Source organism: Mustela erminea, chromosome 18, assembly GCF_009829155.1.
Source record: "Mustela erminea isolate mMusErm1 chromosome 18, mMusErm1.Pri, whole genome shotgun sequence".
Lineage (NCBI taxonomy): Eukaryota > Metazoa > Chordata > Mammalia > Carnivora > Mustelidae > Mustela > Mustela erminea.
The window spans coordinates 4,614,818-4,636,096 of record NC_045631.1 but is presented as its reverse complement, the minus strand read 5'-3'; the positions used below and the strand labels follow the sequence as shown (position 1 = coordinate 4,636,096).

The 21,279-nt window shown below is 53.6% G+C and overlaps 1 protein-coding gene across 1 annotated transcript; it reads left to right on the top strand.

Annotated features, from left to right (window-relative positions):
• Positions 1-180: 180 nt before the first annotated feature.
• On the top strand, positions 181-21,040 carry LOC116577370 (myosin-3). The gene is made up of 41 exons (XM_032320454.1): positions 181-213; positions 938-996; positions 1,625-1,835; positions 2,851-2,994; positions 3,360-3,516; positions 3,979-4,006; positions 4,592-4,700; positions 5,291-5,383; positions 6,123-6,186; positions 6,268-6,366; positions 7,100-7,203; positions 7,289-7,427; positions 7,847-7,965; positions 8,049-8,198; positions 8,910-9,080; positions 9,182-9,488; positions 9,601-9,671; positions 10,275-10,362; positions 10,451-10,568; positions 10,971-11,094; positions 11,181-11,317; positions 11,406-11,661; positions 11,854-12,096; positions 12,185-12,361; positions 12,473-12,618; positions 12,699-12,789; positions 13,259-13,648; positions 13,740-13,866; positions 14,893-15,011; positions 15,120-15,316; positions 15,696-15,879; positions 16,521-16,686; positions 16,922-17,046; positions 17,834-18,142; positions 18,260-18,463; positions 18,540-18,665; positions 19,486-19,656; positions 19,750-19,854; positions 20,011-20,106; positions 20,215-20,352; positions 20,889-21,040. The coding sequence occupies exons 3-41, from the start codon at positions 1,632-1,634 to the stop codon at positions 20,913-20,915; spliced, it is 5,823 nt and encodes a 1,940-aa protein (XP_032176345.1). The 5' UTR covers positions 181-213; positions 938-996; positions 1,625-1,631; the 3' UTR covers positions 20,916-21,040.
• The last annotated feature ends 239 nt before the right edge of the window (positions 21,041-21,279 follow it).

Genomic DNA, 21,279 nt, shown 5'->3' with positions numbered 1-21,279 from the left:
GCTGGAAAACGGTTATGGACCCTGCTCATTTCTATATATACCCTTCCCTTGGCAACGACCAAAAAACGTGAGGAAGGAGCGGCTTCTCAGCTTGTGCTGTCGGTCACTCTCTTTCCAAATATAGAGAAGGAATGAGCCCATGGGGTTGCCGGGGGGCCTATAAAACCCCGGGCGGCCGCAGCCCCTCTGGAGCTCCCTCTCTCCTGGGCAGAGGTAAGTCACAGCGCCCCTCCTGCGGTTTTCGTCCCTGTGCCCTGGGGGACACAGGCTCCGTGGGGCCGGGTGCGCAGTGCACTGCCCTGCCTGGCTTTGGTAAGAATCACTTGGATGTGGGGTTGGATCTCTCCAGCCCGAATGGCCACCCCCTCTGCCTCCAGCACCCCACCCAAGCAGGGGTCCTTTAGACCCTCCTGCTGCCTCCTCACGCTCCCAGTGACCTCATCTTTGGGTGCTTCTTGGGTAGGATCCGTCTGCACACGTCATAGACTGCGGCTTGCCCACCGTGGCCCGCTGTTCTCCCTTGGTGGCTCCCTGGGCTGTGTGCCTGTCCCGTGCCCCATCCCATCAAGACCATGCTGGCTGTGCAGGCATGAGCCACTGTCAGAGACCTCTCTGTCCCCCGAAGACTAGACCTGGTCCTGGCTGGAACCACAAGCTTCTTATCAGGGATCAGACCTTACTGCCCGGTTCTACATGGGAGCCACTGCCGGTCGGAGCCAGATTTGGGGACACCTGAAGTTTTTCCTGCCTTAGAAGCTTACCGTGGGTCATGCCCCATTTGCCCCTTCAGCTTGCCTCTGGGGCAAGGCTCTTCTTAAACCACCAGCCTTGGTCCTTATGTCGTTATCCCATCCAGAGCCATGGCAAAGCTGAACCAGACACTCAGCCCCCCACCCCCACCCTGGTCCTGACTCTGTCTTTTGCATATTTTTTGCAGGTCTGATTCTCCACTGGCTGCTGTTTTGTTGCGGCATTCCTGTGGGTGTGACCGATCAGGTGAGAAAGCAGATGAGGTCCCCGGGCTGTTGGAAGCCCCGGGGTAATCCGAGGTTCCCTGCCCCTCCCACCTCCCAGTGGCCTTGAGGGCGCGGAGTCAAATTGAACTCAGACAAGCACATCTTAGGTGGGAGAGGAACCTTCCAGGCGGATGCTGGCATCTGATGCTGCTTCTAGTCTGAGCAAAAGCTGGTCTCCTTGTGGGAGGAGGCAGCCATCTTGAATCAGAATGGTCCCAAAAGTCCTTAGCTATTCGCCACTATCACCCTTGTGAAGAATGGTTACTTTTCAAGGTGTTTACTTGTAAAGCTTTCCTCGGCAGCTGCTGGGTTTTGCAGACCAGGAGAGCGAGGTCCCGGGAGCTGCCCTCCCCCTGGGAGCCCTTCACGATTGGATCCGAACCTTGGATCACCTGTGCTCTGTGCCGTTTGCACAGAGAAGCCCCCGGGCAAATACACACACGTGATTTTTGTAGCCCTTGGGCCCTGTGGGTGGAGGCCCAGGAGTTGGAGGGCGGCTGGGCTCCTGAGCCCCCGCTCACGGGGCTGCCCCGGGCAGGCAGAGTGGGCAGGCATGTGGGCTTGGAGCGGGGTGGCAGCGGGGCTCACCTGTCCCCTGTGCTTTCCAGCAGCACCATGAGTAGCGACACTGAAATGGAAGTGTTCGGCATCGCCGCTCCTTTCCTCCGGAAGTCGGAAAAGGAAAGGATCGAGGCTCAGAACCAGCCCTTCGACGCCAAGACCTACTGCTTTGTGGTCGACTCAAAGGAGGAATACGCCAAGGGGAGAATTAAGAGTAGCCAGGATGGGAAGGTCACGGTGGAAACCGAAGATAACCGGGTAAGCCTCGCGCACGCCCTCTGCCAGCCGCCGGGCCCTCTGTGGGCTTTGCAGGGTCGCCGAGTCAGTGCACCCGCCACCCTCACCACCCGCCTCCAACAACAGCCCAGTCGTGGCCGCTCAAAGCAATTTGAGTTCAGGAGGGAGGCTTTGCCAATGTTCACATTGCTTTAGGGGATCACAAGGGTGTGAGGCTGGAGGGCCAACAGCGAGAACACCGCCTTCGGTAGAACACTCTCCTTTGGTAGCCTGCGTCCCCCCGCTTTTTCTAGCAGTAGCTGTCTAGCTGAGGAAGGAGGGAAAGCGAGTAAGGGATCCTAGTGGACCACAGGCTCCGTGTGAAATGGCAGCCTCCCTGTCTCATGAAGGCCAGAGCAGCGTAGCCCATACTTTCTGGCCAAGAACATGGTAGTGAAATCCTGGACTTCACTCGTTTTCTGGAATCAAGACCAGAGGAATCTGGAAAGGTTCTGAGAAAAGTTTAGAAAATATTAAAAGAAAAATAAAAAGAAGACAGTGTCACTGGGCTGGGTGTGAAGAAAGTGGGCAGGTGGACTCGCCCTTCAAGGCCATCCCCTCGTCGAGGCTCCTGGAGGGGCTCTCTGTACCTGTCAGATGTCTGGGCTGCCGGGGGGGTTGCAAAGCAGCAGGGATGATGGGAAGCAGACGGTCCAGACGCATCACAAGGTGGGGGGGCTAGTTGCTCGGGGTGGTTTAAATTACTCCTACCTGAAGGCAGGAAAAGGCAGGTTTCCCACCCACCTTGCCCAGAGTTGGGAGCGCCGTAGACAGAAAGCAACAAAATCCCTGAGGGACAGAGATAATCACACGCTCTCGGTGTTCCCGTGAGTCTCCCCCGGGGCCTGTCTTCTCCCGCTGTCCGGGGGCCCTTTTCCCCAGGGTTTGCCCCTTGGGATTCAGGCTTCTCGTAGGAGACAGACAAGAAAATGAAAACGGGGGGGGGGGCAAGACCCCCCGAGGACACCAGGTGGTCACCGTCCGTCTTCTCACTCAGACCCTGGTGGTCAAACCAGAGGATGTGTATGCGATGAACCCCCCCAAGTTCGACCGGATCGAGGACATGGCCATGCTGACGCACTTGAACGAGCCGGCCGTGCTGTACAACCTCAAGGACCGTTACACGTCCTGGATGATCTACGTCAGTGCCCAGGGTCCCTGGGGCGGTCGGTGCGGTGGGGGCGGCCCGGGTGTGACGGAGCTGTCCCATGAGAGGGGGGTCGGGAGGAAAAGAAGAAGGAGGGGGAGGAGAAAGGCAGGGAATGAGGGAGGAAGAGAGGCAGGCAGCCGGGAGTGGGGAGGGAGCAGGAGAGCCAGCCAAGATTCGGGCCTGGGCATGGTCCCTTGCGAGTCGCAGGAGGGCCGACCAGTCCCCTTTGCGTCTCCGTGCCTCATCTCTAAAGAGAAATCCACCCATCCTTTACAAGTTCAGCATCAAGAGACAGAATAACAGAGGCAAAGGGTTTTACGCACGCACGTGCGCACACACGTTTTCCACTCCCACAGACCTACTCGGGCCTCTTCTGCGTCACCGTGAACCCCTACAAGTGGCTGCCGGTGTACAACCCCGAGGTGGTGGAAGGCTACCGAGGCAAGAAGCGCCAGGAGGCCCCGCCCCACATCTTCTCCATCTCCGACAACGCCTACCAGTTCATGCTGACCGGTGAGTGTCCAGGAAGGACCTGCCATGGAGGGGCCGTGCTGGGGCTGCTGGCTGGCCTGGGCCTTCTGCAAGAAGGGGGGAGACGACGAGGTAGTTCAAGAGGCTGCAAGAGGCCAGATCTTTTAGGGCTTTGCAGGCCCGGCTAGGAAGTTTGGATTGAACGTAAGCATTGGTTAAACCCTATGAAACTGACATGGGGGGCGGGGGCGGGGGTGAAGATGAAGACCCACGGTTCCACACGGTTCCGCCCAGTGGGATGAAAGGCCACTGACTGGCTTGAGGTAGAGGCTTCTACTCTGAGTGTCGCCATCAAGAAGGAGGCTCTTCGGGCTGCCCCCAGACCCCCACAAAATGCCACGAGGAGGAGGCCTGGCGTAGCAAAGCGTGACTGCTTGACAAGGGGCGGAGGACTGGGGGAAGCTCCTCATATCGCTGTCAAACGTTTCATTTTGTTTTTGGCAGATCGTGAGAACCAGTCCATTCTGATCACGTAAGTATCCAAGACCCAGGGCAGCTCCGTAGCTTGGCTCTTTGCCTCCAGGGCAGAAGGCAAAGGCACCGTTTGCTCTGTGCTGTTCATTAGATGAACTTGGAGCCGGGGCGCCCAGTGGCTCACTCGGGAAAGCGTCCGACTCTTGGTTTTGGCTCAGGTCATGATCTCAGAGTCGTGGGGTCGAGCCCCGCGTCGGGGTCCGCCCCCCGTGGGGCGTCTTCCTAAGATTCTCTCTCCCTCTCCCTCTGCTCCTTCTCCCCTTGCACACTTTCTCTTTAAAAAAGGAAAGAGGAAAGTACTTAAGAGCAGAGTCTGTGATGACAGGACGGAGGTGGGGACGTATACCCAGAAGGGAATATGTAAGGTCTCGAAAACTGGAATCACCCACTGCCGGGGGAGCTCGGCTCTGATGACCCTTCCTTGGGCCTCTGCCTCTCCGAGTAGTTTCTCACCGTTTGTCTGGCAGGTGTGGGTCTGCTGTCGCTTGGAGTAGGTCCAGGCCTCTGTGGGACACCTTGGGGAGGCTGTTTCTACTAACAGGACACGTTTCTCTCTCCCTCTCTCTTATATTCTCTCAAATAGCGGAGAATCCGGGGCAGGGAAGACTGTGAACACCAAAAGGGTCATCCAGTACTTTGCAACAATTGCAGCGACTGGAGACCTCGCCAAGAAGAAGGACTCCAAGATGAAGGTGCAGGGAAGGGAGAGGCTTGCCGAGTTTCCACCTCTGACCTTTGTGTTAACTTCACAGCGAGGGGGGAGGGCAGACCCGGATCTGAAGTCCCAGGAGAGCCAGTTATGCAGACTACCCAGGATGTGTGCTTGATCGTCCAGACCCTGCGGTTCCCTAAAAAGCAAGGCTCTGAGGCTTAACTAAGGGAGGTCATTTGGGGAGCAGCTCAGAGCTTGTTCTTTTCCGCAGAATGACATGCACCGACTTAAGAGAATTGTAGCAATACCTGCTTTTCAAAACAGATAGGTTATAACCCGTAGGAAATGAACGCAGACAGCCAGACTCACTAGAGAGAAGCAAGGCACTGAAGCATTAAGGGGATTTTACATCGAGACACTCAAGTGCACGAGAATGTTACAACACAGCCGAAGCGTTTCCGCGGATCCATGCGCAGGAGTTGGTTGAGACTTGTCCTGGAAAGCAGCCAGGGGGACAGGGACGGGCTCTGCCACGGGCTGCCAGGCAGCAAGGGCGGGTAGGTGGGCAGAGCTGGGGGGCATTTCCCAGTGTCATTTGTGGCTGCTTCCTCCCCTGCTGGCTTGCCTTAGGGGACACTGGAAGACCAGATCATCAGCGCCAACCCGTTGCTGGAGGCCTTCGGGAATGCCAAGACCGTGAGGAACGACAACTCCTCCCGCTTTGTGAGTCTGAGTTCAGCTCGGCTGGGGTTTCTAGGGGCCTTCAGGACAGGCCAGTTTCCTGTCCTCACAGAAGCTACAGAAGCTCGGTGGGGAGGGAGGGCTGTAGGGGGGCGGGGAGTAGCCAATGACGGAATGCAACACAGCAGCGAGACAAGTTCAGAAAAAGCTCCAATCAGCAGGGAGTAACTGGGGGCAGGGTCTCCTTTAGACAGGGTTGGCAGAAAAGGCATCTAGGGGGGCCGGCCTGCGAACCCCAGGGCCTGCAGGATGAGGAAGGATAAAGGGGAAAGAAAGCACACACTCTCGGGAGTGGGGAAGGGCTGGGTGTAGTCAAGGGACCCATGGAGAGTTTGCCTGGCGGCAGCAAGGTCGGCAGGAGGTGGGTCCCACGAGGTGGGGGAAGAGGTAGACAGAGATCTGGTCGCATAGGAGCGTGGAGGCCGTGAGAAGGGAGGGGGAGCGCCTCAGCGATTCTGTAAGCCGGGAAGCGATATGGTTTGATTTGCATCTTGAGAAAAGTTACTCTGTTACTTTACGGTGGGATGGGGACCAGGGGGACATTCGAGGAATTGTGGAGCAAAGGCATGGAAGAAAGGGGACCCATCAAAGTGGGCAGAGAAGGGAGAAGAAGGAAGACACGATTTTAAGTAGGGCAAGAAAGCTCCTGTTCATGCCGCCCAGGAGACTAGCACGGACACTTGGAGCCACGTAGACACCTGCTGTCCCCTTCCCCCCACAGGGCAAGTTCATCAGAATCCACTTTGGGACCACTGGGAAGCTGGCCTCTGCAGATATTGAAACTTGTAAGTGGACTGCAGGGCAGAGGGCGTCCCAGGGTGTGTGTGTGGGGGGCGGTCTGGCAAACAATGTGTTTGTGGCCATAGATCTGCTGGAAAAATCGAGAGTGACCTTCCAGCTGAAGGCTGAGAGGAGCTACCACATCTTCTACCAGATCCTTTCCAACAAGAAGCCAGAGCTCATAGGTGAGGCACGTGGGCCCTGATGTCACTGCACCAGGGAGAGTTGCACCTGCCTACACACAGGTGACTCAGCCGCCAACGGAGGATGTTTGTGTTAGAAGTGGGACGGGGCCATTTCTGACAGCCGTGTGCCAATTTGAAAGGAACTGAATCCCCTGGGCAGGAGGGGGATTAAACCATGCTGAATTGCACAGGGGCTCCTGAAAACCAGCTGGAGCTGAGCATTTGGTTGTCCTTCGGCGCCCCCTAGTGTCCAGACACAGGAAGCAGCCTCTCCCCAGACCAACAGCCCCTCGTCCTGTGCCCGACGCAGGCCTCTGTGAGCGCGGTGGGCTTTGCTCTTCGCAGTGCTTGCTCGGCCCTCTGGTCTCAATGCCTGGAAACGGGCTGCAGCCCTTCAACGGGTTTGGAAAAGGCTGCGACGATACCGAAGCACCTGTGCTTCCCTCCCTGTGGGCTCCTCTCCTGACCCACGCTCCCCCAGCTTCAAGTAGTAAACCTCCCCAGCCTACGCTGAGATGCACCATTTACGCACAAAGCAAGACAATCTAGATGTTCTCTCGGGGGCTCTTAATCCTCAACGCAGCGACAGGCTGCAGGAAAGCAATTTCAACCCTAAATTCAATTTGGGCTTCCCCGGTGAAAGTCTCAGCCCAGAATCTAGGAGCTCAGATACACTGGGTGGGCATTTCCTTTGCATCTGTGTGACATCTTTATTTAAAATTTCTCATTTCAGAGCTGCTGCTGATTACAACCAACCCTTACGACTACCCGTTCATCAGCCAGGGTGAAATCCTGGTGGCCAGCATTGACGATGCGGAGGAGCTGTTGGCTACCGACGTAAGTAGAACCGAGAGGAAGCTGCGGGGTGCTCCTCCTCCATCACCAGGGTCAACCGACTAACGTGCTGTCCTTTGACGGGCAGAGCGCCATTGACATCCTGGGCTTCACCCCAGAGGAGAAGTCTGGGCTCTACAAGCTCACGGGCGCCGTGATGCATTACGGGAACATGAAGTTCAAGCAGAAGCAGCGGGAGGAGCAGGCCGAGCCGGACGGCACCGAAGGTACGAGATGACCACAACAGGCCTTGCCAGAGCTGGCTGGCTGGTCGGCGGAGATCACTGGGTCGTCTTTTGAAAGCAATGAATCCTCCTTCCACGTGGAGAGGTGAACCTCTCCGGGGCTCTGACACCTAGCGTTCCCACCCCCATTTGCGGAATCACTGGAATGGGCCTGTTTCGGGGGCGGTGAGATGGGACCTGGGCTCTGGAACCCAGTCCTGCCTTCCCATGAATCCTACCATATTCTCAGACTGACTTAGCTTCCACCGGGCACATACAAGCGGCTTAACGAGAAGGGATGTGAAAGCAGCCAAGACGAGCTTCGAGAAGCTTTGACTATCATGCAGACCTTTCAAACTGGGTCTTCTACTTTGCCGGGCATGAGGGGTGCCCCTTTGTGAGCGTCTTTCTTTTCTTGGCAGTGGCGGACAAAACGGCCTATCTGATGGGCCTGAACTCGTCGGACCTCCTGAAAGCGTTGTGCTTCCCCAGGGTGAAAGTCGGGAACGAGTACGTTACCAAAGGTCAAACCGTAGATCAGGTGAGCAGCTGCTTCAGGGCTGTGCGAGTCACAGGTTTCAGATGGCCTATGCCTTCCGACCCCAGTGATCTTTCCCCCAACAGGTTCACCACGCTGTGAATGCCCTTTCCAAATCTGTTTATGAAAAGCTGTTCTTGTGGATGGTCACTCGCATCAACCAACAACTGGATACGAAGCTGCCGAGACAACACTTTATCGGTGTTCTGGACATTGCTGGCTTCGAGATCTTTGAGGTCTGGGTTCCTTTGCTTCGTGTTTTCGTGTGGGGAGGGATGGGTCCGCATGACCCCATAGGAAGATGTCAGGGTAAGCAACATGTCAGAGCATCACATCGTGTAGGAAACTGTAGGGCAGATCAGGTAGAGAAACACCTTGTGGGGAGGAGAGTTGTGTGATTTCAAGAGAGCCGAAGACTGGGGACAAGTGGAATTTTATAAAGGACACCGTTAAATGGATAAAAGAAAGAACTCAAATGCAATCATTGACATAGGAAGAGCCAGGCATGTGGGGAATTTGATAAGCCAACCATGTGACCTTTACATAAATATCCTGCTGGTTCTGGGTTAGAAGCATATAGCCGTTCTTGAGAACATATATTTCACCAGACACGCTGGCGAACAAAAGATGAGTTTGTAGCTCCTAGAGGAAAGCAGAAGGTACATATGGTACAGGGAAGAGTAGCTATAAAATAAGGGAGACCGTGGTTGGTGCACAGGAGAGATCCCAAACACGGGGACTCAGGAGACAAAGAAACACCTTCTAGCTGGAAATTCAGAGAAGCTTCCAAGGAAGAGATGTGATCGGGGTTAGACCTTGAAGAACATGCCCGTAGCTGAAGGAGTAAATGAGCTGGCAGAGCCTGAGGCAAAGAGGAGGAAGGTTGATGGGTCTTGGATTCTGCAGGAAGTCTGACTTTGCACGTGAACCCTCTGTGTTGGTATTAGTACAACAGCCTGGAGCAGCTGTGCATCAACTTCACCAACGAGAAGCTGCAACAGTTCTTCAACCACCACATGTTCGTGCTGGAGCAGGAGGAGTACAAGAAGGAGGGCATCGAGTGGACCTTCATCGACTTCGGGATGGACCTGGCTGCCTGCATCGAGCTCATCGAGAAGGTCTCCTGAACTGTCCACTCAGTAACGTCTTCTCGTAAACTCCCTGGCTCACCTTACAGCTCATATTTACCCTATATGCATTTTGTTTTGCTTTAATGCAGCCCATGGGCATCTTCTCCATCCTGGAAGAAGAGTGCATGTTCCCCAAGGCCACAGACACCTCCTTCAAGAACAAGCTGTATGACCAGCACCTGGGCAAGTCCAGCAACTTCCAGAAGCCCAAGGTGGTCAAGGGCAGGGCCGAAGCGCACTTCTCGCTGATCCACTATGCGGGGACTGTGGACTACAGTGTCTCGGGCTGGCTGGAGAAGAACAAGGACCCGCTGAATGAGACCGTGGTGGGACTCTACCAGAAGTCCTCCAACAGGCTCCTGGCGCACCTCTACGCCACCTTCGCGACAGCAGACGGTAACAGACTCCACAGACTGCCTCCTATCTGTGCTTTCTCGGGCCACTCAGTTCACAGGTCCAAAAAACCCCTGGAGATCTGGTAACAGCACGAGCCATCTTTGTCTTTCAGCTGACAGCGGAAAGAAGAAAGTCGCCAAGAAGAAGGGTTCTTCTTTCCAGACTGTCTCTGCCCTTTTCAGGGTAAGAAAAATACAAGTTTATTTGCTTGTCATTGGTTTAAGTGAGCTCAACATGAACAACGTAGAGATTCTGACCTTGTTTTATTCAAGAATAGGAATGTGGTCTTAATCCGTTGTTATTTGGTGAAGCTGAACGGCAGTATGATAAAATATACATATATGAATATATATTATATCTAGTAACTATATAAGTATATATAATATGTAAATGAGGTTTAACAAATGTTGGTCCAGAATTCAGTTATTTTGTACAGTGGGTAGCTGGGTTGGCCGGCCTGGAGGATGAGTCCTTGGCACAAAGTTTCCCACTTTCCTGAGGGACACAGACAAGATCATCTCAAGCTCCCAGTGGAGCCAGACACATTTCTGGAACTTGCTTCGGAAAGCATTTTGTACGTGGTTAGTCTCTGGCTCACCATGAGACAAAAGACCACTAGATCAGTTATGTGCCTGTACCTCTAGTCATTGGACTACTAAAAGAAAAAGTTAAATACTTTCATTCTTTAGAATTCATGGTGTGTTGAAAATACAGATCTTATTTTTCATCACGGTACATCTCCATCTTTTAAAAGCCTACCGTAGACTGTCAAATTTCATCTTTTAGGAAAACCTGAATAAGCTGATGTCAAATTTAAGAACAACTCACCCTCACTTTGTGCGCTGTATAATTCCCAATGAGACCAAAACCCCAGGTAAGACGCCTGCTGACGCTTGGGGTAGACAGTGCTCAGTTTCCACCAAATCCCATGTGAAGCTGATGTCTCTCGCTTCTCTTCTCAGGGGCCATGGAACATAGCCTTGTCCTGCACCAGCTACGGTGCAATGGTGTCCTGGAGGGCATCCGCATCTGCAGGAAGGGGTTCCCAAACAGGATTCTCTATGGGGATTTTAAACAAAGGTGTGTAATCAAAACGTTCTGTGTGCTTCTTGCTGCGGTGTGTAGATGCCGGAATTTGAGAGGGAGAAATACCAACATGAAAAGGCCCACTTCAACAGACCCGTTGTAAACTTTCATGTCAAATGATTGACCTACCTCCCAACCAAGGTATACATCTTCTTTCTTCCATGTTTTCTCAAGAGCGTGTCTGGCATATGACACGGTAGGAAAAGACCTGCTTTGAATAGTCAGGAGGCTTAGATTCCAGGCCACCACCTAGCAGTGTGATGATGGGCAAGTTTTTTCTCTCTCTGGACCTTGGCTTTCTTGCCTGTTAGATGGAAGAGGGGCCTGAATTAGCTAGTCTCCACGGTTCACATCTTTGCTAATGGTCTGTGACTATTTCTGTGTCTGCAATGGCAGATACCGAGTGCTGAATGCCAGTGCCATCCCTGAGGGACAGTTCATTGACAGCAAGAAAGCCTGCGAGAAGCTGTTGGCCTCCATTGACATAGACCACACTCAGTACAAATTTGGACACACCAAGGTAATGTCTCTCAGTTCTGACAGATGCTTGCCTGTGGTCCCTTCTGGACTTCATCATGGACTCATAACATCCTTCTTCCCTGGAAGGTATTCTTCAAGGCTGGTTTGCTGGGAACCCTGGAAGAAATGCGAGATGACCGCCTGGCCAAACTGATCACCAGGACCCAAGCGGTGTGCAGAGGGTTCCTCATGCGTGTGGAATTCCAGAAGATGGTGCAGAGAAGGTCAAGCAGGGCCTCTGTTCAAACATGAACTCTTTGGGGGTCGGAGTGGGGAGGATCCTCCTAGAAATAACACATATTTTGTTTTCAGGGAGTCTATCTTCTGCATCCAGTACAACATCCGGGCCTTCATGAACGTCAAGCACTGGCCCTGGATGAAGCTCTTCTTCAAGATCAAGCCACTCCTCAAGAGTGCGGAGACAGAGAAGGAGATGGCCACCATGAAGGAAGAGTTTCAGAAAACCAAAGACGAGCTCGCCAAGTCAGAGGCCAAAAGGAAGGAACTGGAGGAAAAACTGGTGACTCTAGTACAAGAGAAAAATGACCTGCAGCTCCAAGTGCAAGCCGTACGTGTTTAGGATGGTTTACCATTGCTTATGGATTTTATTATTTAGAAAGATTGGATTTGGGGTGGGGATTTTTGCTTTGCAGTTGGGATGCTTCCTAAAGGATTTCATTTATACCAAGGTCCTGGAATATCACAAACCTTATCTCATTAAAGGAAATCATGATCCCACCCCCTCCCCTTTTCTTTAAAGGAAAGTGAGAACTTGTTGGACGCAGAGGAGAGGTGTGACCAGCTGATCAAAGCCAAATTCCAGCTGGAGGCCAAGATCAAGGAGGTGACTGAGAGAGCAGAGGATGAGGAGGAGATTAACGCCGAGCTGACAGCCAAGAAGAGGAAACTGGAGGATGAGTGTTCAGAGCTCAAGAAAGACATTGATGACCTGGAGCTGACCCTGGCCAAGGTTGAAAAGGAGAAGCATGCTACGGAGAACAAGGTACTCTCTCTGTGGGTCTCTCTGATTTCATGTAGTCACCGTGAACCAGACTATTTCTTCTTCTAATTTGCTTGTGGCCTTTTCTTAGGTTAAAAACCTTACTGAGGAGCTCGCGGGGTTGGATGAAACCATCGCAAAGCTGACCAGGGAGAAGAAGGCCCTCCAAGAGGCCCACCAGCAAGCCCTGGATGACCTCCAAGCTGAAGAAGACAAAGTCAATTCTCTGAGCAAGATCAAGAGCAAACTGGAACAGCAAGTTGATGATGTAAGTAAATAATACTAATGGGAGTCCTAGAACTTCAGGGTGGGAAGAGCCCCCCAGGGATCCTCCAGTGCAAAGCATTTGTTCTCAAAAAGGATATGGTGCCCTTTTCAGCTTGAAAGTTCCCTAGAGCAAGAAAAGAAGCTCCGTGTTGATCTGGAAAGGAACAAAAGGAAGCTTGAGGGAGATCTGAAGCTCGCCCAAGAGTCCATATTAGATCTGGAGAATGACAAGCAGCAGCTGGATGAAAGGCTTAAGAAGTATGTCCTAAAGTCATTGATTTCAGTCTTCTGAGTCTCTGGCTACTCTGTCTTTACACATTCTGCATTTCCCTTCCCAGGAAGGATTTTGAATACAGTCAGTTGCAAAGCAAAATGGAAGATGAGCAGACGCTGGGCCTCCAGTTTCAGAAGAAGATCAAAGAGCTACAGGTAGGAGGCGTCCCAGATTTTCCAGTCGTGTGAAGGTCACGCATGTGGGCTGGGTCCCATCTGCTGTAAGCCATTTAGAGCCAGTGGGCAGGACCACGGGCCTGCCCGCCTCATCAGTTTCCTTTCTGCTAGGATGACATAGCAGTGATGAACTTTTGAATTTAATTGAATTTTGAACTTTTGAATTATGAATTTTTCCGCAATTTGAGATAAAATACATAATGAAGGTATTGGTTGGGGGTCAACATTTACTTGAATGGACAATGTCCTAGGTTGGTCCCTGCAGGAATGATGACCACGTTGGGGCACGAAAAACTCCTAGTAAAGGAAATTAACAACAGTCCTATTCCCCTGGGAGAATCCCAACCATTGGTTTGTTTAAAGAGAATGGAAACGAGCCTGTACTTGATGTTCAGAGTGAATCACCCTGGGGACCTACCGCCCGTGGGTGAATGGCCGCCCTCCACAGGCTCGGATTGAGGAACTGGAAGAGGAGATTGAGGCGGAGCGGGCGACCCGTGCAAAGACTGAGAAACAGCGCAGCGACTACGCCAGGGAACTGGAGGAGCTGAGCGAGAGGCTGGAAGAGGCGGGAGGGGTCACTTCCACGCAGATCGAGCTGAACAAGAAGCGCGAGGCCGAGTTCCAGAAGATGCGCAGGGACCTGGAGGAGGCCACGCTGCAGCACGAAGCTGTGCTGGCCACCTTGAGGAAGAAGCACGCAGACAGCGTGGCCGAGCTCGGGGAGCAGATAGACAACCTGCAGAGGGTCAAGCAGAAGCTGGAGAAGGAGAAGAGCGAGTTCAAGCTGGAGATCGATGACCTCGCCAGCAACGTGGAGAGCGTGTCGAAATCCAAGGTGCTCTGGCAGGATGGGGCCCAGTGCTTTTGAGGGAGAGACACCTCTGGGTCGTTCCATACTGATGTTCTCCCCATTCTCAATCCTTCAGGCTAATCTGGAGAAAATATGCCGAACTCTGGAGGATCAGTTGAGCGAGGCCAGGGGCAAGAATGAGGAAATTCAGAGAAGCATGAGCGAGCTGGCCACACAGAAGTCCCGTCTGCAGACGGAGGCCGGTGAGCGATGAGATGGGAGGGGTGGTCACCTCCAGGGCAGGGAGGCCCCTGGTCAACACCAAAGGGCAGCTCCGTGTAGGGGAGAATCCCTAGGAAAGCATATTTGCGGAGAGAAGAAATCAGAATGACTCAAAAAAGAGTCATTCAAGATATCATGAAGGAGGGAACATTGAGAGTTCAGTAAAAACAGGAGCAAGAAAAGCGGATCTGGACGAGAGGGGAGTCAGAATATCACTTGCTTCAAGCTCTTTCAACATGCATGATACCTTGCATCAAGAAGAATCTAAATGGCAGAAACGATACTAGAAATGAATTCCCAACGCTCTTGATGCACACGAATTTCAGTTCGTGGTCTGCAATCAAGTGTTTTAGACAATAGGTAAAGAAACACAGCCAGTGCGTGTCAGTTCCTGGTGTGTAGGAGAAACATAGGGGAATATTATCTAGGGCTTTCACCTAGAAAACGTGGCCCCGCCCACCCCTGGTCCTCCTGCCCATCATCCCAGTGAATTAATCAATCCTTTGCTGGCAGTCACAAACAAGATTGCGAAGAAAGATGGTTTACTTGCCTCTTCTATAGTCATCTTGGGGCTTCACCTCTGGAGGCCCTAGGTCTCTCCCTCCACCTTCTTCCTCTTACTTCTGCGTAAGCCTATAAACCTGAGCCCACCACATTTACCCAAGAGTCCAACTTCAAATTATGAGCTATAAAGTCCTAAGGAAAGCACTATTTCTCTAATGACAAATCGACAAACATTTGCACACACCAGCCACTAGGAGGTCTGATGGGTGTTTTTAGGCGGTAATGTTTAAATTTACAATCGTTCTCAGTGGGTTTTACTGACAAAAGTCACTCCAGGCTTCTAGTAGTTTAGAACAATACCTTATGGGCTGTGTCTTTGGTTTCTCCCTTCTCCCTTGTCATTTACTCTCTCCCTGATCTTAGTACAGTGCCTTAAACACACTAGGAGCTCGATGAATGGATGAGTGCATGAATAAAATGAAAATATTTCCTTCTGGACCTAGGCGAGCTGAGTCGTCAGCTGGAGGAAAAGGAAAGCATAGTGTCCCAGCTTTCCAGGAGCAAGCAAGCATTTACCCAGCAAATAGAAGAGCTCAAGCGGCAGTTGGAGGAAGAAAGCAAGGTAAGGCATTTGACGGACCGCTTTCTTGGTCCAGCCTTCAATTACTCCAGGAAAACAGGGCAACGTTACTCAGCCGCTGGAGAATTTCCTCTTTCTTGACTCCCGCAGGCCAAGAACGCCCTGGCCCACGCCCTGCAGTCCTCCCGCCACGACTGTGACCTGCTGCGGGAACAGTACGAGGAGGAGCAGGAGGGCAAGGCCGAGCTGCAGAGGGCGCTGTCCAAGGCCAACAGTGAGGTGGCCCAGTGGAGGACCAAATACGAGACGGACGCCATCCAGCGCACGGAGGAGCTGGAGGAGGCCAAGTACGCAAGTCCGTTTGCCTGTAGAAGAACAAGAGAGCTCAGACGATGAGATGATAGAGGGCGTGGTGTTAGAGCTCCGCGGGAACGGCTTTGCTCCATTACGAGGGGCTTCCCCACCTCATCTGTGTCTTAATGCAGCGCTGTGCGCGCTCGAGAGGGACCTGGCGTTAACACTTCATTAAGACAAACAGCTTTGATCTTGGTTAGAGACGAGGCCAGTTATTGATCACTGGTTTCGAGCACACAGGAGGTTCCCCTGGGCTTAGGAAAGCAAATGACTGCTTGAGTCGCACAGAGGAGTGATTCCAAATTGATGAACAGTGATGTTCACGAGAACTGAGATTTGAATAGTGCCTGCTTCTTTTTCATATTCTTTAAGGAAAAAACTTGCTCAGCGCCTTCAAGATTCGGAGGAACAAGTCGAGGCAGTGAATGCTAAGTGTGCCTCCTTGGAGAAGACCAAGCAGAGGCTGCAAGGGGAGGTCGAGGACCTGATGGTTGATGTTGAGAGAGCGAACTCTCTGGCCGCCGCTCTGGACAAGAAGCAGAGGAACTTTGACAAGGTATGGGGTCAGCTCCATGCAGGCTGAATGGGGCCCCTGGGTAGTCATAGAAGGAGGACGCTAGGACGCTGCCCCCACCAGCTGTGTGGCCTTGGGCAAGTCCTAAGCTTCACTGGGCTGTTGTTTCCTTGTGTGTGAAATGAGACGGGCAAGCGAAGAGGGTGGAGGTCCCTTTCAAGCTGTCAGCAGAGACAAGCCAGTTGCTGGCATGTGTTCAGTTTTCCGCTCTGCTGGTCTGTCTGGGGGGCTGACATGTGGGGGTCTAGCTCGGGTCCCCTTGGGAGGCTCTCTGAAAGCCTCCCTTTTAGTATGACATTACGATGACTTGAACCAAAATTTTAAGGAAATATTTAGAAGTGCAGGGTCATTCTCATATTATGGAAAGGGTAGCTGGGCCCAGAGACTACCTTCTCAGAGGATCGAGGTGCTTCTCAGAGGTGACGACTGTTGCTGATAGGTTACGGATCTCGAGTAAACTTATGGAAGGAAATCTGGGCTCCTCAAATCAAGACCAAGGTGCCAGGCAAGAGACGCCGCCAAGGGGAGCCCCAGTTCTAGGAATATTTCCCTTAACGCTGATGCCTAGTTGGGAGCTTGGAGCAGAGCCAATCAAGGGCACACCTGCCATGTCTGTGTTCCAGGTGCTGGCCGAATGGAAAACCAAGTGTGAGGAGAGCCAGGCAGAGCTAGAGGCATCTCTGAAGGAGTCCCGCTCCTTGAGCACCGAGCTCTTCAAGCTGAAAAATGCCTACGAGGAAGCCTTAGATCAACTTGAAACTGTGAAACGGGAAAATAAGAACTTGGAGCGTAAGCGGTTTGACACAGCCTGATGTCCCCCCTTGGCGGGGGGGTTGGGGAAGGGTAAGGGGCTGGCTTTGGGACGCAGATCCTGGCATGCCTCTGTCTCGACCCAGTCTTATCTCTAGAAAGCAGCCACCTTAGAAGGATGGGGAACTAGTCACCAAGCATTCAGGAGGTGTTTGCCATGCCTGGAAACCTGGGCAGAGGCATTCGAATGCAATCCAGACTTCTGTGTTTGCAGAGGAAATTGCGGATCTCACGGAACAAATTGCTGAGAATGGTAAAACCATCCATGAATTGGAGAAATCAAGAAAGCAGATTGAGCTGGAAAAGGCAGATATCCAGCTGGCTCTTGAGGAAGCAGAGGTGAGCAGAATGTGAACAGGCAGCAGTGGGAAGGGTTTGGATACCGCCCCCCCCCCAGGTGGAGCTGCAGTCACCCTGGGCAAGGGAGGGGGCAGGGAGGGGTGCTAGCCGGCCTCCCTCTGTGGCTCCCTTCCTGCCTCCCCGTTTCTGTCAAGTCACAATCCGGAGGCCTGCTCCTTTCCTATCAAATGGCAAGAAATTACACCTGTGGATTATCTTGGACTTACTGGAGAAAAATCATTACATTAAAATTGGTCTTGGGACGCCTGGGTGGCTCAGTTGGTTAAGCAGCTGCCTTCGGCTCAGGTCATGATCCCAGCGTCCTGGGATCGAGTCCCACGTCGGGCTCTCTGCTCAGCAGGGAGCCTGCTTCTCCCTCTGCCTCTGCCTGCCTCTCTGTCTGCCTGTGCTCGCTCTCTCCCCCTCTCTCTCTCTGATAAATAAATAAAATTAAAAAAAAATTGGTCTAAAAGTGAGATTTTACAAAACTTTAGATGAATTTAAAGTCTCTGTAAGGTGCTTTATGCTCCTGAGAAGTAGAAGGGTTTAAATGTGATTACTGTTCGATAGTATAAGAAAAAACAAAAAGCAATGCAAGAGATGTTATTTCGGCCCTGAAGGTACGTTAGGGAATTTTTTTTTTTTTTTAAGATCATCTTGAATATTGTAGAGTCAGGGTCATGAATCTCTCACTGAAGCTTTCTCATAGGGTGAGGGGTGCGGGGGGTGGTGTACCAGACGCTGTCCCTTCATCGCACCATTTCTGCTCCGCATTTGTGCTCCGCAGGCCGCCCTTGAGCACGAAGAGGCCAAGATCCTCCGAATCCAGCTTGAACTGACCCAGGTAAAGTCAGAAATCGACAGAAAGATCGCAGAGAAGGACGAAGAGATCGAGCAGCTGAAGAGGAACTACCAGCGGACAGTAGAGACCATGCAGAGCGCTCTGGACGCTGAGGTGCGGAGCCGGAACGAGGCCATCAGGATCAAGAAGAAGATGGAGGGCGACCTGAATGAGATCGAGATCCAGCTGAGCCACGCCAACCGCCAGGCTGCGGAGACCCTCAGGCACCTCCGGAGCGTGCAGGGGCAGCTGAAGGTCCGCGATGCCCCTTGGCTGGAACCTCCGACCCCACCCCCGCAGACGCTCACAGAGGGGGACTCGCGGCCCTCCGGCTGCCACGCCAACGCGACCTGTCCTTGGTTGTCTGGCTAGGACACCCAGCTGCACCTGGATGACGCCCTGCGGGGCCAGGAGGACCTGAAGGAGCAGCTGGCTATGGTGGAGCGCAGAGCCAACCTGCTGCAGGCCGAGGTGGAGGAGCTGCGGGCGTCGCTGGAGCAGACGGAGAGGGCTCGCAAGCTGGCGGAGCAGGAGCTCCTGGACTCCAATGAGAGGGTGCAGCTGCTGCACACCCAGGTGAGGGGCGGGCCGGCCGCGGGGAGGGCGCCCACGGCCCCGCGCGCCCACGGTGACCGTGCTGCCCCCGCCCTAGAACACCAGCCTCATCCACACCAAGAAGAAGCTGGAGACGGACCTGACGCAGCTCCAGAGCGAGGTGGAAGATGCCAGCAGGGACGCGAGGAACGCCGAAGAGAAGGCAAAGAAGGCCATCACCGATGTAAGGCTCTCCCCTCCCGCGCTGCGCGGCGAGGCCCTCCTTCTCCCAACCCCAGTCGTTCCCCCCAGAGGGGCCCGGGGCCTCCCCCGGGGCGGGGCGGGGGAGACAGGGGTGCAGTCCACGCTCCCTGCGTCCGAATCAGCACCGCCCCTCGGCACCTTGAAACGGCCAGTGTGGTCAGTAATGGAGCATAAGGATTACAGTCCGTTTCTAGGGCCCACAGAGAGGGACGCCCTTCTTTCCTTCAACATCTGACTTACTGCAACCATGAACATGAGACCCTCACGTGTCATGTCTCACCCGCTGTCACCCGGTTGAAGCGGGCTTCCCTCCCTCCCACCTGCACCTGCGGCCCCGCCCAGAGTGCGGTCCCCGCCTGCCACGGCTCCCACAGCGCCACCTGCCGCCTGGTGGGGACCGCTGCAGCTCCTGCGCTCTGGGGCGTCCACGCGCCCCACTGCCCTCCCCGCCTGCCCTTAACTGGCTATCCATCCACAAAGCTGCCCTGGGGGGTACCAGTCGGTCTGATCCAGGTCTCAGGTTCCTCTGAAAACATACTGGTGACAGCGAAGTACAGAATTCTCTGGGGCGTTTGGGAGGGGGTGCAGGGAGGATAAGGTCCCAAAGAGGCCAGTTCAAGAAAGTCCCTGGACATGGCAGTTCTCAGGTTCTGTTCTGTAGCCAGCGTAGCTCTTCTCGTGTTCCGTTGTGGAAGGAGGGGCTCGGTCCCTGCCTCGCCTGCCGTCCTTCTTCTCTAGCATGGCTCTGGTCCTCTGGGTGCCCGCCCAGGCTCGGACCTGATCTCTGTCTGCGCTCACAGGCGGCCATGATGGCCGAGGAGCTGAAGAAGGAGCAGGACACCAGCGCCCACCTGGAGCGCATGAAGAAGAACATGGAGCAGACGGTGAAGGACCTGCAGCACCGTCTGGACGAGGCTGAGCAGCTGGCCCTGAAGGGCGGGAAGAAGCAGATCCAGAAACTGGAGACGCGGGTACCGGCGGGATGAGGTCCCAGCACGGGCAGGGCCTCCGGCCTCAGCCGCGCCTTCTCCAGCCCCAGACTAACTTCCCAACTGTTTCCCCAGATCCGGGAGCTGGAGTTTGAGCTGGAAGGGGAGCAGAAGAAGAACACGGAGTCCGTCAAGGGCCTAAGGAAATATGAGCGGCGGGTCAAGGAGTTAACTTACCAGGTGAGCGAAGGAAAGCCCGACAGGCACCTTCCCTGCGAACGGCAAACACCGCCCTGGGTTCTCTCTCCAGGAGAGGAACCTGTTGTCCCAGAAAAGGGGCCAGACCTGGTGCAGCTCTGCCCCTCTTCTAGCTACAGGCTGTGTTCTTGCCTTTAGAGCGAAGAGGACAGGAAGAATGTGCTACGCTTACAGGACCTGGTGGATAAGCTGCAAGTGAAAGTCAAGTCCTACAAGAGGCAGGCTGAAGAGGCTGTAAGTCAGTCACGCTGTGGTTTTTGCATAGCAGCCTGGCCTGTCCCACACCGGGAGCGCCGAGATGGGTGTGTACTCACCTTACCTGCCTGGTCTCTTTGGTTTTAGGACGAACAGGCCAATGCTCACCTCACCAAATTCCGTAAAGCTCAGCATGAGCTCGAGGAGGCAGAGGAACGCGCCGATATCGCAGAATCCCAAGTCAATAAGCTTCGCGCTAAGACCCGCGACTTCACCTCCAGCAGGGTAGGTGGCTCTGGTCGGCACTGGAGAGAACAGCAGGTGCATGCCGGGGCTGCGCTTGGGGGCCAGCGGGGAAGCTTCCACAGCGGTGCAGACACTTTTGAGCTGGGAAAACCTGGAGAACCCCATAGTTTAGGGCTTGGTCAATGTCAGGCTCAGGAAAGGAAGGGATTTGAGCCCCACCAAAACCCAAGTTGCAATAAAGCAAACACGATCCAGAAAAGGAAGGAGGGTTTTCTGGCTGAGAGCTTTCAGACGCCTTCTGCTGGCACTAGTCTTCAGTCCCTGGACGTGGAGGTCGATGAGCAGAGGGAGGACGTCCCCCAGGATGGGGCTTGCTCTCCGGGAGCCAGTTTCTCAGGCTCTGGGGTGACTTCTTCCACATATGCAATCCTGTATTTTCCCAAGGCCCAAAAAAGCACCCTGCATCCTACTGAAAAACCCAAGCGAGCAACTCCCCGATGCCTGCAGGGAGAGGGGACAGGAGGAAATGGGTCTCTGCCATCTGAGCGAACTAAAAACACCCACTTTCTTTCCAGATGGTGGTCCATGAGAGTGAAGAGTGAGTGGTCTTCTGGAGCAGGACAGAAAATATGCAGAATGTATATTTTCTTGGCTCCTGGCCGTTATCGTGAATTTCCCCATGACTCCTTCTTCATACGCATTAAACTTTCCTTCGTTTTCAACTCGAGGCTGTTTCCCTGTATTTGTTTCCTCTTCCCTGTGTGGAAATGGTTCACTGCTTGATGATTTTTGTGCCTCGTGTTGAAATCTCTGTCGGCTGAGGGCTTGATAAATTCCCCTCGAGTGTGTAGCTGGGGACAAGGAGAGATTGCTTTTATTTTCTTTATTTATTTTTAAAGATTTTATTTTTCTTAGAGCAAGTGGGGTGGAGCAGAAGGAAAGGGAGAGAGAGAATCTTAAGCAGGT

Coding starts and splice junctions, on each gene's coding strand:
- LOC116577370 (XM_032320454.1), top strand. CDS start 1,632: ATGAGTAGCGACACTGAAATGGAAGTGTTCGGCATCGCCGCTCCTTTC. Junction 10,363..10,450: donor CAATGAGACCAAAACCCCAG/GTAAGACGCCTG, acceptor TTCTCTTCTCAG/GGGCCATGGAACATAGCCTT. Junction 12,362..12,472: donor TGGAACAGCAAGTTGATGAT/GTAAGTAAATAA, acceptor TGCCCTTTTCAG/CTTGAAAGTTCCCTAGAGCA.